General features: G+C 45.5%; 1 protein-coding gene across 1 annotated transcript in view; it reads left to right on the top strand.

The window, feature by feature from the left end:
- The window catches only part of foxp2 (forkhead box P2), a 64,396-nt gene extending 47,380 nt beyond the window's left edge, over positions 1-17,016 (top strand). The window contains exons 10-16 of the mRNA XM_056276677.1: positions 1,844-2,054; positions 5,780-5,883; positions 6,077-6,178; positions 8,870-8,991; positions 9,366-9,435; positions 10,663-10,970; positions 16,553-17,016. Of these exons, the coding sequence (XP_056132652.1) occupies positions 1,844-2,054; positions 5,780-5,883; positions 6,077-6,178; positions 8,870-8,991; positions 9,366-9,435; positions 10,663-10,970; positions 16,553-16,697 (1,062 nt within the window). The 3' untranslated portion in view covers positions 16,698-17,016. The remainder of the gene's footprint in view (positions 1-1,843; positions 2,055-5,779; positions 5,884-6,076; positions 6,179-8,869; positions 8,992-9,365; positions 9,436-10,662; positions 10,971-16,552) is intronic.
- The last annotated feature ends 966 nt before the right edge of the window (positions 17,017-17,982 follow it).

Below are 17,982 nucleotides of genomic sequence, written 5' to 3'. Positions count from 1 at the left end.
ATGCCTTTTTTTTCCGCTTCGTGTTCTTATATTGTTCCTGTTTAATTACATCTTTAAATATAAGGGGACCTTAAACCATATAGAACGGCGCCGATCAAATGAAACTGTCAGTTTCTAGGCAGGATGCTTTCTGTTGAGCTGCTGCGTGTGGCGTGGACTTGGTGATGTTGCGGTAAGCAAGCTAAGCTTCACAATGCTTGCAGACCACTGCATTTTCTGTGCGTGTGATAGTTAGAAATGGTCCCAAACTTTTGGACATTTTCTGTTGTTGTTGTTTTTGGCCCCTGCCTCTTTTTTCTTCATGTTTGCTTTTCCCCCATTTTCTTGACTCAAATAATCCACTGCATAATCTAAAATGCAACAATCATGATCAGGGGTCGCTCCCCATGCCCAGGCCTGTTTAGACATGTATAAAGAAATGAACGAACGGGCGTCCGGGTGCCATGGCGGTGTATTCTGTTGCCTGCCAACACGGGCATCGGCAGTTCGAATCCCCATGTTACCACTGGCTTGGTCGGGCGTCTCTACAAACACAATTGGCCGTGTCTGCCAGTGGGAAGCCAGATGTGGGCATGTGTCCTGGTCGCTGCACTAGCGCCTCCTCTGGTCGGTCGGGGCGCCTGTTCAGGGGGGAGGGGGAACTGGGGGGAATAGCGTGATCCTCCCACACGCTACGTCTCCCTGGCGAAACTCCTCACTGTCAGGTGAAAAGAAGCGGCTGGCGACTCCACGTGTGGTAGTCTACAGCTCTCCCCGGATCAGCAGAGGGGGTGAAGCAGTGACCGGGACAGCTCAGAAGAGTGGGGTAATTGGCCGGATACAATTGGGGAGAGAAAGGGGGAAAATCCCCCCCCCCCAAAAAAAAAAATGAAACGAAACGAAGCTTCAGGGCAGTAAATTGTAATCGATGAGTTTTTGGTAATCAAGTTACTTGAGTTACTCGATTACTCATGACAGCCCTAGTTGACATGTATCCTCAATGGGTCATTGCGTCAGTATCATGTTAAAGCTACTGTTCAAAAGTAGTTTGTGAGACTTTATTTGCCTTTGGAAAAAGTGAAATAATCATCTTTTGGCAGATTTTTTCTTTGTTAGCTTGCTTGTGAGAAAAAAAAAACAACTACATCAGATCACTTGTTAAACATTTTGTTGGCAGTGCCGAAGTCGACGGGTGACGCAGGAGGAAGACTGGCTCTTGCGTTGCTAAACTAGGCAGTTATTGGCTCCCGTCTCTCCCGACGTGGAGCCACTCTCTGGGACGATCCAGCGGTGGAGATAGAGATAAGAATGGAGCGCGAGACAGAGTGATAAATAGAGAGATAAAGCGAGATGAGGCCGGGATAAGATCGGGGCCGATGGTGGGATAATCTTGAACAGCGTGCTCTAATTAAAATTCTTATGATACAATTTGGTGGTTGTAATTAGTGGAAATGGGCTGGCTGCTCTCCACCAGCCTTGTTAGTGGAAACACAGCTGTATTAGAGAGGAGGAGTGCAGACACACCACACTGTCAGACAAACCGCAAACTAATGCTTCCCTCTCCCTCCCTCCCTCTCTGTCTTTCTCTCCTTCATATGACGTCACCATATACCCTCAACGTCTTCGCTTGCTTCCTCTCTCTTTATTTATGTTTCACTTTTTTGTCTATCTTTCTGTCGCTATCTATTTTATCTTTCTCTTTTCTTTCACTTAATGTATTTCTTTCTTTTTTCTGCCTGTCTTTACCTTTTTTCTTTTGCTTTATCGCTTCCTGTCTCTTTATTCGTTTCTTATTGTCTATCTCTCTCTCTGTCTCTCTCTCTCTCTCTCTCTATCTGTCTCGCTCACCCTCCACCCCTCGCAGCTTAACTTGGTGTCCAGCGTCACCATGTCCAAGAACCTGCCCTCAGTGTCGCCCCCCAATTTACCTCAGACCCCCACCACGCCAACAGCGCCCATCACGCCCATGGCCCCTGTGCCCCAGGTCCCATCAGTACTGGGCGGCGCCAATGTTCCCAGCATGGGCGCCATGCGCAGACGCCACTCAGACAAGTACTCCATGCCCCTGTCGTCAGGTAGGACCAACTACTCAGCACTGGCTTTCAAACACACCCCTGTAAAACACACAAGCACACACGCACACACTTGATCTCATTTCCTGTGGTCACTTTCAGTTCAGTAAGCTCCATACTTAAAGAGCCTAAAGTATTGTCAAAAGTGACCCCAGGCATGCACACACACACACACACACGCACACGCACACACACGCACACAGGGCCGGTGTTAATTCAGCTCACATTCTGCTCTGAGTTTGTGCCACTAATTTTACATGAGATTTAATTCATAGATGCTAAATTGTGAGGAAGAATTTTTTTCCCTCTAGTGTTGAATTCGATCTCTATTTTAATGTGTTAAGCTGACCAAATTTTTATTATAAATTGAAAATAAAATGAGCTGGATGTTAGTTATTTCCAGGCCCAGCATGCCACACTGCAACAAGAACTTAGGGGCCGACCAACATGGAGACCGATAAGCGATATTTGGAGCCGATATACATTTGCAATAAAAGTGAAACTCTTGGTTTCAAAATTTAGAGTAACACAAACTCCAACATGAAACTTCGTTGAAATGCCTTTGAGCACATGTTTAACTAAAATTAAACTTTTCATAATTATCTTAAAACAAAAAGTGCAGGGAGCTCCCAGCAGTATTTCTTATGAAGTCAAGTCAATTTATTTGTATAGCCCAAGATCACAGATTACAAATTTGCCTCAAGGGGCTTTAACAGCAACAAAACATCCTGTCCTTAGACCCTCGCATCGGATGAGGAACAACTCCCGAAAAAAAAAAATTTTTTAAGAGGGAGCAAAAAATGGGAAGAAGTCTCAGGGAGAGCAGCAGAGGAGGGATCTCTCTCCCAAGACAGACAACGTGCAATGGATGTTGTGTGTGCACAATTTACACAATACATTGAAAGAGGATAACAGAATTATAATGGAATTATAAAATATATGAAGAATATGATGAGGGGGATGCCAAGCAGTGTCCAGATGCCACCAGAACAGCACTAGCGCCTCCTCTGGTCGATCGGGGCACCTGTTCGGGGGGGGGACTGGGGGAATAGTGTGATCCTCCCACACGCTATGTTCCCCTGGCGAAACTCCTCAGAGTCAGGTGAAAAGAAGTGGCTGGTGACTCCACATGTATTGGAGGAGGCATGTGGTAGTCTGCAGCCCTCCCTGGATCGGCAGAGGGAGTGGAGCAGCGACTGGGACAGCTCGGAAGAGTAGGGTAATTGACCAAGTATAACTGGGGAGAAAAGGGGGGGGGAATCCCCCCCCCCCAAAAAAACAGAATTGGTGTAATATGGTAAAATGTCCTCCATTTAGTTAGGATTCTAGCTGCAGCATTCTGAACCTTCTGAAGACTTTTGGTACTAGCATGTGGCAGACCTGAAAACAGAACAGGATGAAACAAATGCATGTATTAGAGTCTCTGTGTCAGCCATGGACAGGAAACACTGAATTTTAGCCATGTTACGTAAGTGGAAAAAGGCAGTCTGTGCTTAACAATGTAAAGGCTGGGATCAAACGTAACACCAAGATTTCTGGCTGCCACACTTTGTGAAATCACAGAGTTGTCGATTGTTATCGTTACTTGACAGTTCAGTAACATTGCTAGTAGTCGTGGGTTGACTTAGCCTATGACCGACCCTGGTAAGTGACGTGCAAGAAACAACGTCGTAGCCTATCAATTTCTTTGCTAGTCAGCTGGCTAAATTGGGGATCAACAGATGAACTTGTTGACTTTCGCTATCACATTCAAGTTACACGAGACTCAACAGTAGCTTACTTTATTATGACCACTGGCTACCTATTACATGTAATAACAGCAATTCATATGGGCATAATGTTATGTTTGCAGTATGGTAGCTAAAATAACTTCCAGTTGCACTGGCACCAACGTTACTCAAAGATGTAACTATCGCTATAGCTATCGCCACATTAATAAACTGTTATCTTGTCATAGTTGACTGAATATCACTGCAATAGAGTGCATTATTCGGGCATTTTCAGTGGTGTAACTGGGACACTGGGCATGCTTGACATCATAAGATTGTGGTGTTTTTGCAACTGCAGCATAGAGGATTGTGATGCTTATTGCTACTTCAGCGAGATCTGCTGCCTTACCTTCGAAGCACAGCTCCGCTCGCTCACTGGCACCGCTCCAGTCTGCAGATGCATTGCTCTGTGCCCGTCTGTGGCACAGTAGCCCTCAGTGTTGATAGGCTATGACTCGTGACGTGTACCCAGTCAGATAGTGCTGAGGGTGAAACCTTGCTCGAGACCACAGAGTGGTGACGACAGACAGAGAGAGGCAGCTGCATCAGAGCCAAAGTAGCACATTTTTAAATTAAATTATTTTATCGGCAATCAGATAAAAATAATTACGATTCCGATATTCATCATGAAAAATTATGAATATCGGAGCCAGGCCGATAATCGGTCAGGCCGATAATTGGTCGACCCCTAACAAGAACTAATGTGTTAGAACTCATCCAAATGTGTGGTTTACTAATGATTACGCGCGCGCGCGCACACACACACACACACACACAAGCACAGAATCCTCTTCTTGTTCCAGCTGCTCCCATTAGGGGTCGCCACAGTGGATCATCCGTTTCCATCGCTTCTTATCCTCTACATCTTTGTCTGTCATGCCTGCATGTCCTCCCTCACCACATCCATAAACCTCTTCTTTGGCCTTCCTCTTTTCTTCTTGCTCGGCAGCTCCATCTTCAGCATCCTTCTCCCAATATACCCAGCATCTCTCCTCCACACATGTCCAAACCATCTCAATCTTGCCTCTCTTGCTTTGTCTCCAAATCATCCAACCTGAGCTGTCCCTCTAATATACTCATTGCTAACCATGTCCTCCTTCATCAATCCCCATGAAAACCTTAGCATCTTCAACTCTGCCACGTCCAGCTCCGCCTCCTGTCTTTTCATCAGTGCCACCATCTCCAAACCATATAACATAGCTGGTCTCACAACCGTCTTGTACACCTTTCCTTTAACTCTTGCTGGTACGCTATATATACATACACACACACACACACACACAGAATACTTCACATATTAAGACACAAACTCAGATTCCCTCACTACGTGCTTATGAAAGCAGCACTGTACACAGATATATGCATGCTATAGACAAAAACACACATGCAAGCAGACATATGCACAAGCACGCACACATACACACACACACACACACACACAAGCAGCCTGGTTGTTTGTACCAATCTAAGATGTGTGGTAGTTTACACTATAAAAGCAGGCCTGTGTTTAATCACTCTATATGTAAATAGACAAGAACTTGGTCTGTGCGTAAATATTACATGAATGTTAATTAAGTTCAAATAATGGGGGAAAAATACAATATTTATTACATTAAGACGTTCCGTGTATTAAGCTTTGCATTTTAAACGGTCCCCCTTTGATGTTTATATTTACTCTGTCTGTATTTAGTGTGAAGCCACATAAATTATTCAACTCCATCCCAACTATCTGCACGGATCTCATTTTATGGACGTATTAGTGTTTAAGATTTCTCACGAGAGAGATTAATTAAAAATGCATTTTGTTAGACATGGAAAAAGGCTGATTTGATGTGCCCCTCCTCCCTCACCCTCTCTTTCTTCTCCCCCCCCCCCCTTGTCTCTCTCACCCCATTTTAATTTGATGAAACGCTGAACAAATTCGATACCTGAAGGATTAAAATTTACCAATTATTTCAGGTGGTGACACAGTATTTATTTTTCCAGAGATTGCCCCAAACTACGAGTTTTATAAGAACGCAGATGTCAGACCGCCATTTACTTATGCAACCCTCATAAGACAGGTGAGCGAGAAATAAATTAACTTTGCTTGATTAGATTAAAATTAATTGCTGCACAAATCATGGCAGCTCTCTCTCTCCTCTGTGTCACTCTTCCTCAATCTACTAGCGTGCATTTGAACGTGTGTTCTTTTTGGTGCGTGCCTGTCGACCTGCTCTTGTCAGTAAACCATTATTTGATGTCGTCTCATTTCAGGCTATCATGGACTCAAGCGACATGCAGTTAACGCTCAACGAAATCTACAGCTGGTTCACGCGCACATTTGCCTACTTCAGACGCAACGCTGCAACCTGGAAGGTAGCCTTTCCAAATATACCCCGCCCACCACCGCCGCCCTTTCTCAGCGAAAACTACTGCCTTCTTTCAGAAATGTCACTTTTTGTTTTATAGACACTCTACCTGGAGAGAGAACGAGTACGCTGCCCTGAAGCAACATTTATTTACTTGGCACCAAGCGATTAATACCGCACTCGCCTTCTTTTTAACCTGCCTCTTCAATAGAGCCCATTTTTCTCCCACCCACTCACCCCCACCCCCATTCCGCCTTTTCTCTTCGGAAATGACAAGTGAAAGAATTATTCTGCCTCTGATATCGTTTTCTAATTTGGTGCAATTAATATTGGAGGCTTGACGTGGAGAGGAGAGGCTCTGACGCACTAATTATAAGGCAGCCTCTCCATCATCAGCACCTTTTGTTAAGAGACGCACAAAATTACTCTCTCTCTCTCTCTCTCTCTCTCTCTCTCTCTCTCTCTCTCTCTCTCTCTGTCTTTCTCCCTCACCTTACCCGCTCTATTTTACGCCTCCTCTTCCTGAAGCCACCATTTCTTGCATATCATTGGTTAATTAGACTGAAATATGGCTATTTGCCTCGCTAGCTCTCGGCCTTCTGAGGGGGGTTGTGTCAAGGCCAAAGATACACACCCAGACACACACACACACCAAGGAGCCACACATCCGTCCTAGCGAGGGGTTAAAGGTTTGTTCATCTGGAACTAAAGCGGAGAGCAAAGTGAGAATTGGCCTGTCAGAGAGGGAGCACCCTTTATTTACTCACACAAAGAGGCCCATTTGTATTTCTGCCCTTACAACTTTATTGTCCTGTCGACCCGCGCAAAGATGGTAAAAAATGTCTCCGTGGCCGCACGCGTCCCACCCAGAGGTGTGCCTGTCCGCTGATAAAGAAAAGCTTCTCCGAGTGTGAGATGTCATCCCTGTTTCCTCCCCATGGCCCCTAAACACCATCCCTTAGTCGCCGCTGGCCTTTGTGGCAAAGCAGAGCAACGGGAAGGGGGAGAGAGGTAGGTGGGTAGGATTGGCGGGGGGGTGGACAGCAGCCCCTCATCAGCATGCAAAGCATGGCCCAGCACTAGATTTAGTAAAGTGAATTAATTTGGATTTGGGATGCAAATGAGTGCATAGGCGTGCAATCGCCGATGCGGGAGCCTCTACTAACAGATCTGTGCCCTTTTCCAGTTTGTTAGCCGCACGTCGTGTTTTGCTGTGTAATGCCATTGTGTTATCATTGCGGCTGGCTGTCAGGGGTATTTGCAGCGGTTGTTGCGTATACGGGACAGATAACAACACCGCATGCCCTTTCCAGACACTCTTATTTCTTTTAAAAGGATTTAAGAGTAAAGTTTCCGCCCGCTGTGCCTGCTCCGCCATGGCTGTGGCGCCACAATGGCACGAGGAATATCTCGTCTGAGCGTCTCCCGCCCCGCACAATAACCCAGGTGATCTATTTACATCTGCAGCAGCGCAGCTCCCTTTGTACGGCATTAGCGGGATGATCAGTGACGGGCTTGTCATTTGATTAACGGAGAAAATTTGTTTAAAAAAAAAAGAGAGAAAGAAAGAAATGAAAGGTGGTTTAATATCTCAGCTTGGTCTCATCAGTTTGAAAGAGGGATCTACCCCCCTCCCCTCTCCACTTTCCTCCCTCTCTCTCTCTCTCTCTCTCTCACTCTCTTTTTCTCTCACCCAGAAGCTTATTAGTTCGAACTATATAGCATGCATAATAAAACTGCTCATTTGCTCATTAATATTAAAATTATCATATTCAGAGCCATGGGCATTAAGATCAATCAAATCCTGGGATTTTCAGGTCAGATGCGAGATCTGCTTATGAGGTTTTTTTTTCCTCCTTCTGAATCCCCCTTTTCTTGGAGAAAGAGCAGTACACAGCAAGCTCAGGGAGATGATAAATATGAGAGGCAAGGATATTAAAGCCAAGGTTATTATTTGTCAAGTCTGATGCATGTTTTAATTATGATCATATTAATACGAGAGGGTTTTGTTTTCGATACATTTTTCTGATTTTCTAATTAATAAATGTGCTTCACCTGATTTTACATATATGAAAAGGTTTTATCGTCTCATATAGTGCAGCCCAGATAATCAATTTGAGGTGTATAAATATGTCAAGTAAGCAATAACTTGATACCGGATGAAGTATCGTTGGCCAGATACAGATATTTGGACACGTAGATGTCAGATACAAGTCAGTCTAATCCGCCTACACACACACACACACACACATATCTCTGAGATGCAAGGGTTTTTCCTGGTGACTTTCTTTTTTTCTTGCCATTCTGTCATCTTTAAAGCAATATGTCCATTAAGAGCAATGCTGCTCTGGAGCAGAGAGGGTTACTGACATCACCATTATCAGCCCCGGCATTACCACTTCTGTCACCACTATAAGCCATTTGCTATGCTGATTACCTCCTTTTAGCCTACTTACTCTGATTGATATGTACTGTGTGCAGGACTTGTAAGAGCATTCGCCCTCACTCAATTTTTACTAATTAAATCAATGGTGCGTGAATGTTAAGAATTTCTTCAAAACGCCAAAAAAAAAAAAATCAATTTCCATGTGTCTTTTTTCCCCCCATTGTACAATGAATGAATTCAGTCAGTCAGTCTTTTTTTAATTTTTTTTTTAACTCATCCCGTGACCTTTTGGGCTTTTCTGTCTCCCTACAGAATGCTGTTCGCCATAACCTCAGTCTGCACAAGTGCTTTGTGCGTGTGGAGAACGTGAAAGGGGCAGTGTGGACGGTGGATGAGGTGGAGTACCAGAAACGCAGGTCGCAGAAGATCACAGGGTATGCATTCTGTCGTAACACCCCTGCCTTGCTCTAGAGCTGTGCAGGTCACTGCCTTGTCATAGGTCATAGAACATTGTCGGGTACATATTCTGCCAACACACCTCTACAGTGTTACTCTATTTATCTCTGCCTGTTACAGGGCTGTTAATGTATACTTAATATGTGCTTTCCACACATTAGAAATAAATTATACATATATATATAATTATGTAGAATATAAATTGAGATTTTAATGTAAATAATTGGAGAAATATTTTTTATTCTCTGTATCATATACTGTACCATGTTATATTATGAACTGATTTTTAAATCTGTTTTTTGTTTTTTTTTTTGGCAAATGTCTTTTCTTTTCTTTTTTTTTTGCAATACAGAAGCCCAACACTCGTAAAGAATCTCCCCTCCAGTCTCGGCTATGGCGCAGCACTAAACGCCAGCTTACAGGTATGAACCGAAAACCCGGGAGAATGACCGAATGGTTAAATGACCGACTCTCTGGATGACTGACTGACTGACTGACTGACTGACTGACTGACTGACTGACTGACTCTGAAAACTTGCTGCAAGTTTTCAATGAGAGCCCATCTAGACACACTGTAATATCCCTCTATGGTCACAGTCGACACAAGAGGGAGCAAGTTTTTCTTCCAACTGAGGTTTCCCTCTTTATGTTTCTCTCTCTCTTTTCACTTTACCAGTCTGTCTTTCTCTGTCATCCTCATTCTGTTTTACACTCTCTCGCTCTCTGTCTGTCTGTCTGTCTCTCTCTGTCTCTATCTGTCTATCTCCCTCTGTCACAATGTCAGGCTCAGAAGGCCACCCTGTGGTAGAGTCAGGAAGCATCTCTCTCCCTTTTCTGTTTCTCTCCCTCTTTTCAGCGGTGGCAGCCACCTCAGATTGATAGCGGCATGTGCAAATGCAAGGGCATGCGCATTAATATTTATCCAAGCTGTCATAAATGATTTGGCTTCTTAGTGTATGCTGGCGAGGTGCTCATGGCAAAAACTTTAAAAATTTAATCGCTGTATATAACTTTAATATGCAGGAGGCGAAAAGTGTCAGGAGTTTTTTATTATTTTGAGGTAAAGTTTTTCGGGGGGGGGGGCTTTTTTTTTAATAGCCACACCACACAAGGGCGCATGAATGGCAGTCAGGATTAGGGAGCTGTCAGCAAGCTGTCCCAGACTTGGAGGAAAGTAGTCTCCAGCACAACACAAACTTTGGACTTTGGTGACAGTGCCGCCACTGCACCATCCTCCTGTCTGTCTTTGACCACTGTGGTATATAACTAACCTGTATAGATAGCTGCTACTTTAAATGTTTTAAATACAGAAAAAACAATACTGACTTTATTCCTTTCCCACCTTGTACTCATTCACCACCCAAAACCCATTTCTCTCACTTTTCCACCAATGTTAAATCTCCACTCTCTTCCAACCTTCCCCTCCGTTTTCCTAGATTACTTCTGTTCTCCAACCCATCTCCAGCCTTCCACCTATATCTTATCCCTCACTCATTGTTTTTCACACCCCCATCCTTGTAACCTGGCATCTTCTTCCAGCCATCACCCTCTCTATTCTTGATTTCCCTCTCCTGTCCTGCTCCCGTCGCCCTCCCATCCTCCCTCTCCTCCATACAATAACCATTCTATCCTCCTCTGTCTCCCTCCAGGCCGCCCTGGCTGAGACCTCCCTCCCCCTGCTGGGTACTCCCAGCCTGATGAACAGCAGCTCCTCGGGCCTGATGGGAGGAAGCCCTCATGGTCTGATGGGCGGAAGTCCGCCTGGCCTGATGGGTGGCAGCCCTCCTGGACTGATGGGCGGCAGTCCTCCTGGGCTGATGGGCGGCAGTCCCCCCGGCACAATGGGTGGCAGCCCCCCGAGCCTGTTGCAGTCAGCCCACGACGAGCTGAACGGCTCGCTGGACCACCTGGATACCAACGGACACAGCAGCCCCGGTTACTCCCCACCGGGACACATGTAAGTGACCACAGGCAATGGCATGTGAGCTGGGGTGGGAATCAAACACCCGCTATCTGTTGTATTTCATCTCTGCCTGGCACAGTTGTCTCTGCTGACCAGTTCAACCATTTTGAGATTCTGTTCTGTTTTAAAATGTCCAGGTGATAGAGAAGTACCGGTATGTTTTTGGGACATGTTAGTTAATGTGGACAGTGGAAGAGATGGGCTGACCCAGTTTGAAGATGGATGATGACATATGCAACTTATTTAGACCGTATGCACTGTATTAACCCACACACATACACAGTCACACAACGTAATCACACAGACAACAACCGGGCAGAAAACGGGACCTCTTAGAGAGACTCCCTTAACGAGTTCAATCCCTGCAACCGGTATGTTTTTCTCTTGGGTTTTTTTTTTAATCTATTTATTTTCCATTAAGGTTTTCCAGTGAAATCTAAACTGAGATAAGACATCATCAAGTGTGTGCATGTATGACAGATGTGCACCACAAAGAACTTACGGTTCCAATAGAAGGATTGGCTTGGCATTGCATACACACACACAGACACACACACACACACACCCTATCCCATTTTTATTCTATACCTTTTGTACGTTTAAGAGGCTGATAAATGTATTTAATTCACAATACAAAAGCATTATCCGCCCGCTCTGTGGCTTGAGGCCAAGGTTTAGATTTTGTATCATAAGCAGATTTTTCTCTCCTTCTCTCCAGCCTCTTCACTTCAGTCACACTGAGCTGGTAACTAAGGTGTGTTTGACGTCTCAGATAACAGTTTTAGTCTTAGCCTGGCCTATAAATAGGCTCTATTGCACATTCAGCTGTAATTACACCACTGTCTGCATTGTCGGGGTTTAGCTGCTATATTTTATGCAAGACTGTTCCTATTAATATTTAGCAGCTAACTTTAGCATTAATTACTTTTAAAAATCTCTCCCTCCTCTCTTTTTCGATGGAGTTGAGAGAGGGAGGAAAAGGGAGGGGGGGCGATTTCAACATGATTTGAATTTCAGGAACGTGTGAAAATAGATTTGCGCCACCTGAATCAGTCATGTAATGCGTGTCACTCCGGCTGGGCCATGGGAGCACTTAGAAGGGAGACACACACACACACACAAACACATCAGACCACTGTCCATTAAGAGACATGATGCAAAGTCAGCTGACATCAGCTTACCATTTCTGGAATGGATAAAAAATGTTTCTCAGCTCTTTCTGCAAGTGCACGGTGTTTGGTCTGCACAGCTCGGCATCCATACATTAATCTATCTGAATGTGTTTACCACACTCTGAAATGGGCCGGGGGAGTTGCTAACTGGAGCAAATCTGCCCCGCTCCAGACAGAATCCCAGTGTATCCACTCCCTCAGGTCATTTAACTTTTAGTAACAGGACAGCGGTGACTCAGTCTCTCTCTCTCTCTCTCTGTCTCTCTCTCTCTCCCATTCTTCGTCATCTCTCCCTCACTCTTTTATCTTGCTCTCTTGCCTTCTCTATTGCTCTCCCCCGTTACTCCGCCTTGATACTGACATGAAGGGCTATGGCGTGTAGGTTGCACCCGTCCTTCTCTCTCTCTCTCTCTCTCTCTCTTTCATATCCTCCCTCCATCACTGCCTGCCTTTACATTGCCACGACAACCTCAAAATGGAAGAAATGTGTTTTTCATGAGCGGCTTTTTCAGGGTGTGTTTAAATAATGGAGTGGCGAGTAGCGCTAAACTGAAGAGTACATCACCTCATGGGTCTCTCTCCGGAGACGACTGCTCTGCACAACCAAGCGAAGCCAACAATTAGACCTTTCACTTCCCCACCCAGCATCTAAAGGTTAATGCTCCCTGCTTAACCACAAACCAGATAGCTCCGGGCCATGTTGGCGCGTGCCAGTGTTTGTGTATGAGCAGGCCTGTGCGCTGACGGAGTGCGTTGCTTAAAAGAGGGGATATACCGGAGAGGGCTGAAACTCAGCCAGCCAGCTGCAGAAACGAGGATGCAAACCTGAACAAATTAGCCACCGCACATCAAAAGTAGAAGATCAGGCTTGGAAAATAAATCGCATTAACCAAACACCTTCGCCACCCACTCCGTCGTGACTGAAATGTGTTTGGTGTGTTTCTGCGTCGCCGGCCGCACAACGCTTGTGCTGGTCGTGTCTAATTGTTTAGCGACGGCCCCTCTTTAGTGTTGGTTAATGAATCATTGAGGGATGATGTGATGAGTGTCAGGCTGTCCTCTGGTCAACCCCTCCCCCCCGTCCCTCCTCCTCCTCCTCCGTCTCCTCCTCCTCCTCCGTCTCCTCCTCCTCCTTCTCCTCGTCTTCATAACACCTTCTGCCCTCCTCTCCCACCCATCATTAAGGCCCACGGACTAATGACCTTATTTGCATCCTTGACATACCTCTGCACGATTGCCACTGCTAATCTGCGATTGATGTGAGAGCCGGGCATTTCTTTCTGACGTACCTGTACATCCACTCACCCCCCCCCCCCACACACACACACACACGGACACACACAGCACTCTGTATTTATTACGTGGCTCGTCCAGCGTTTCCTCCTGAGTGACTTCATAATGCCAGTGAGCCATTAAGGACTAAGTGGCTCATCCACACATCCTAATAAAGTGCCAGAAAGCTTAGGCCTGCAAATATGGCCGGGCACATTCTTCTTCAAAGCAAGGCATCCAGATTGTTTCGTTCTAATGAGTCGCCCATAGAAGACCCGTGAGAGAGGCCAGACCATGTGATACACTCAGTACGCTTGCATGAGGCGTCGGGTCTCGTATTAAACCGTGTCTTCATGAAACACGCAACCCGAGACGTGTCTCTGAATGTAGTCTGTTGACACTTCTCGCTCAGTGGATACACGTATTTGGAGTTCTAACATGCGAACTGTGTATTTTGTAAAATAGTTTTTTTTTCTGTGATTCCTAGTTTGGGAAAGAGTAACACAGTTTCCGATGCTCTGAATACATTTGAGCTCAAAGTGGTTTTATTTAACAGCTGCAGAGATAAACAAGTCTTCCTCGTTGATGTCAATCACCGATATCTGTTGACACTTTAAAAAATGATGCATCCGGGGAAGCGTTGTGGTCTATTCCATTGCCTACCAACACAGGCATTGCCGGTTCAAATCCCTGTGATACCTCCGGCTTGGTCGGGCATCCCTACAGACACAATTGGCCGTGTCTGCGGGTGGGAAGCCAGATGTGGGTGTGTGTCCTGGTCATTGCACCAGCGCCTCCTCTGGTCGGTTGGGGTGCCTGTTTGGGGGAGGGGGAACCAGGGGGAATAGCGTGATCCTCCCACGCGCTACGTCCCCCTGGTGAAACTCCTCACTGTCAGGTGAAAAGAAGCAGCTGGCGACTCCATGTATATCGGAGGAGGCATGTGGTAGTCTGCAGCCCTCCCCGGATTGGCAGAGGGGGTGGAGCAGCGACAGGCAGGACGGCTCGGAAGAGTGGGGTAATTGGCCGGATACAATATGGGAGAAACGGGGGGGGGGGGATATCCCCCCCCCAAAAAAAGTGATGCTTTCACTATTAGATCAGTTACTAGATTCATTATAATTGAATGTTATTTGTTGGTAACTTCTGATTTAATTGCTCTATCTTTAAGAGCAAGAGTGGGTGTTCAGCAGAGCTTGGTACCAAAAAAATGACACTCATCAGTACAGGACTTTGTTTTCTGTAAAAGGCTTTAAAAGGTCTCGAAAAGGCAAATACCTTGAAACGCTGTACTGTTTGAAAACGGTCGTTGGGTTTTGTGTTGTCAACAGGGTTTAGCTGGAAGAAGTCTGACTGTCAGATTCCTCTTAACAAATCAAATGTCCTGTACGACTCCTCCAGGGGAAGCAGTGTTGCCCTCTTGCATTGTGATGTGCTGCTTGTTCAAAGCCAGATACCCGCGGAGGTGTCCAACAGTCACCACGTCTCACACTGTCCAAACTGGTTTGCACGATGATCAGATCTGATAGTCCAGCAAAACGACATTTGACACTGTCCAATAGCCAGCTCTGAGTGTGTGTGTGTGTGTGTGTGTGTGTGGGGGGGGGGTACAGGGGGTTAGTGTTCAAGTGCTGGTCCAACCTCCGGCCGACACACTGGCCTTTCAGATTCCTCCACTTCCGTGAAATAGAAGGCAAAAACAGGGAGAAAAGAAAAATCATCCCACCGCCCTGCATCCTGCTGCGACCGGCCTCCTCCCCCCACCCGACCACATCAGAATATTAATTTATTTGGCTCTGAATATTAAAGTCATCTGTACCTTTTAAGATTCTTTTCAAATTCAAAGTCGCCTACCCAACCCCCTCGCTGCCGATGGTGGCAGCCCGGGAGAGGGGCTACGAGTCACGTCCTAATATGCCGAGTACTACCACTTGATAAGTCTCCCTCTCTCTCCCACTTTCTCTCTCTCTCCGCTTTCCCCCTTTTCAAAGTCAAGGGGGATTTCCCGATGCATCCGACGTGTCAGAAATAATTAGGTTTTGTCAGATTTATCATCATGGCACAAACCCCTCTCCGCAACTAGGACCCCAGATCATGTTAAGCCTTGTTTGTGTGTGACAGCATTATTATTCTTGTTAGTCACCCCATGATTTTTATTTTATTTTATTTATGTATTTATTTATTTATTTTACTCCACCCGCTCCTCTGTTGTTCAGAAGGGAGAGGCGTCCCGCGCACACGGCCGCCGGTCGCTTTTCGGATGCCGCTTATTGACGGCGGCTAAAGATATTCATCCATTTAGAGTTAAAAACATGTATCATGGTGTCCGAGCGAACTACCAGGGCTGAAGTTGATTAATGGCAGAACCGAGCCGCCGTTTTCTTTTTTTTCCTCTTGAGGAGCGACACACACACACACACAGCCCCCGCATATTAACGAGTGGCTGTGCTTTCTATTAACTAGATAAAAAAAGGGGGGCCTCTCCTCTGCCTTTGCTCCGGGGGGATCGGGGATGAGAAATTCTCCATTATTTATCATGTGGCCTGTTTTTTTTTTTTTTTTTGTTCCCCAAACCTTTTCCCTTTTTCATGTATTTCAACCTGGTGTCATCAGTAAACTCCTAAATGCCAAACATGTCTGCAGCATCGCGGCTTATCGCCCTTACAGGGGCCGTGTTTCTCATGCAATTTTCATGCACTTGCTTACAGCAGACGTGAGGCGTCGTGTCGAATTAGCGTCTCGCAAACAACGCGGTTGTTATGCCGCGCTCTGCACCGCGTGTAATGGCAGTTTAGGCCGGGTTTCCGGACCCCTCTCGATGCTGTCAACAAAATATTTATGTTTGAGGCAAGCGGTCCAATAGGGCCGATCGATGGGCTTCCAGAGCTTTCCTCCCCTTAACACATTCTTCTGTATAGACGGCCAGTTTTCATTTGTCAAGATGACTAAACCTTTTCATATTTTGTTATTACATAACATTGTTAAAGGAGGCAGATTGAATGAAAAAGGTGTTTGGGATGATGAGTTTGCTTAAACTCTGTCTACCACATACTGCCCGGTCGCCACACAGTTGTGTGCGGATCTCACCATCTGGAGAGCTCTTAAAAACAATTATCTCGTTGTGTTTTCTAGGCCGCCGATTCACGTCAAGGAGGAGCCACTGAATATGGACGACGACGACTGTCCAATGTCGCTGGTGACGACGGCCAATCACAGTCCAGAGCTCGACGAGGACCGGGAGCTAGAGGAAGGCAACCTATCAGACGACCTGGAGTGACCCGGGCCACGGTCAGGTCACCGTCGTCCCCTGTCCCAGCCACACTGTTCCTCTCACACAGGCCTCCTGCAAGACTGGAAACCACTCCACAACCCAACCAGTAAAACTCTCTCTCTGTCTCTCTCACCACTGGGACTATTTATTGAGCATGCATCAGGATGGAGACTGGCCCAAAGGAACTCTTTGTTGCAGCTCTTTGGGATCCCCAAAAATGACAGGCATGAGATGTCTGATTTTTAAAATGAAAAAAAAAACAAAAACTCTTTGAGACCTATTTCATGACAGATGGCTTGGCCACACAAAGTACATGATAGACACGGACGATGGATGGACTCACGGACGGGGGGTGGGGGGGGTGGGGGGGAACCACGAAACAAACAAGCAAACTGTGTTCTAAAGAAAGCTAACGGCCTCATATACTGCCAAAAAAAGGAAGACATTTTCCGTTTGTGAATAATCCAACCCACAGTAGTTGTTGATGTCTATAGACAATTGCTGGATCAATTCAAAGTTGTTGCTCTGTTCTCATTTGCACAGGAAGTAGTCTCAGAAATTAGTGTCACTGCCTGTATGTTGCTACAGTTATGAAAACCAGTATTTTATTTCCATCTCTCTTTTTTCCCCCCATAGTTGATTTTATATAATGATTTTAGGCACCAACAACTGTAAATGCCATTCCCCGAGTCGAGTCACACCAGTAACACAACTGCAGTACCAAAACTGTTGTCAGTCCAGAAAAAAAGAAAAAGGAAAAAAAAAAGTTGGCTTCAAGTCTATTATCTGTTCGTGATGAAAAGAGAAAAATAAGTGGATTCTAAGTTGGTTAAGAAAAACAAAAAACAAAAAAGGAAAAAAAAACAAAAGCGTAATTGTTTGTGTGAAGCACCATTTACAAAACAAATGCATTTCTGGATGCTTTTCTTTCGGCCGTTCTCCTTACCTCCTCGTTCTAAAGCTTTGTCTACCTGCAAACAGTCACAGGCAACAGCTAGAAACCAAAGCCAACACTAGCAATGGCCAATAGCTTATAGACAGAGGCCGCCAAACTCTCCTTGGTCCGCCTTCTGTGACTTTAAACTAGTACAAAGAGAAGCTTTTTTTCCGCAAACTACCTTCGAATAACCTCTGGGATTGTTTCATTTCAGCCCTGTAAAAAGATGATTAAGAGAAGAGAGAAGAAGAAAACAAAACAAGAAGAAGAAGAAGAAAAAAAAACACAAAGCTGAATTTTTGATGTGTCATTTGGTAACTCGTAGAGTGTCCACTTCAGAGGAAGAAGGGGGGA

Source organism: Lampris incognitus, chromosome 3, assembly GCF_029633865.1.
Source record: "Lampris incognitus isolate fLamInc1 chromosome 3, fLamInc1.hap2, whole genome shotgun sequence".
In the NCBI taxonomy this organism is placed as follows: domain Eukaryota; kingdom Metazoa; phylum Chordata; class Actinopteri; order Lampriformes; family Lampridae; genus Lampris; species Lampris incognitus.
This window is presented reverse-complemented; position numbering and strand designations above follow the sequence as displayed.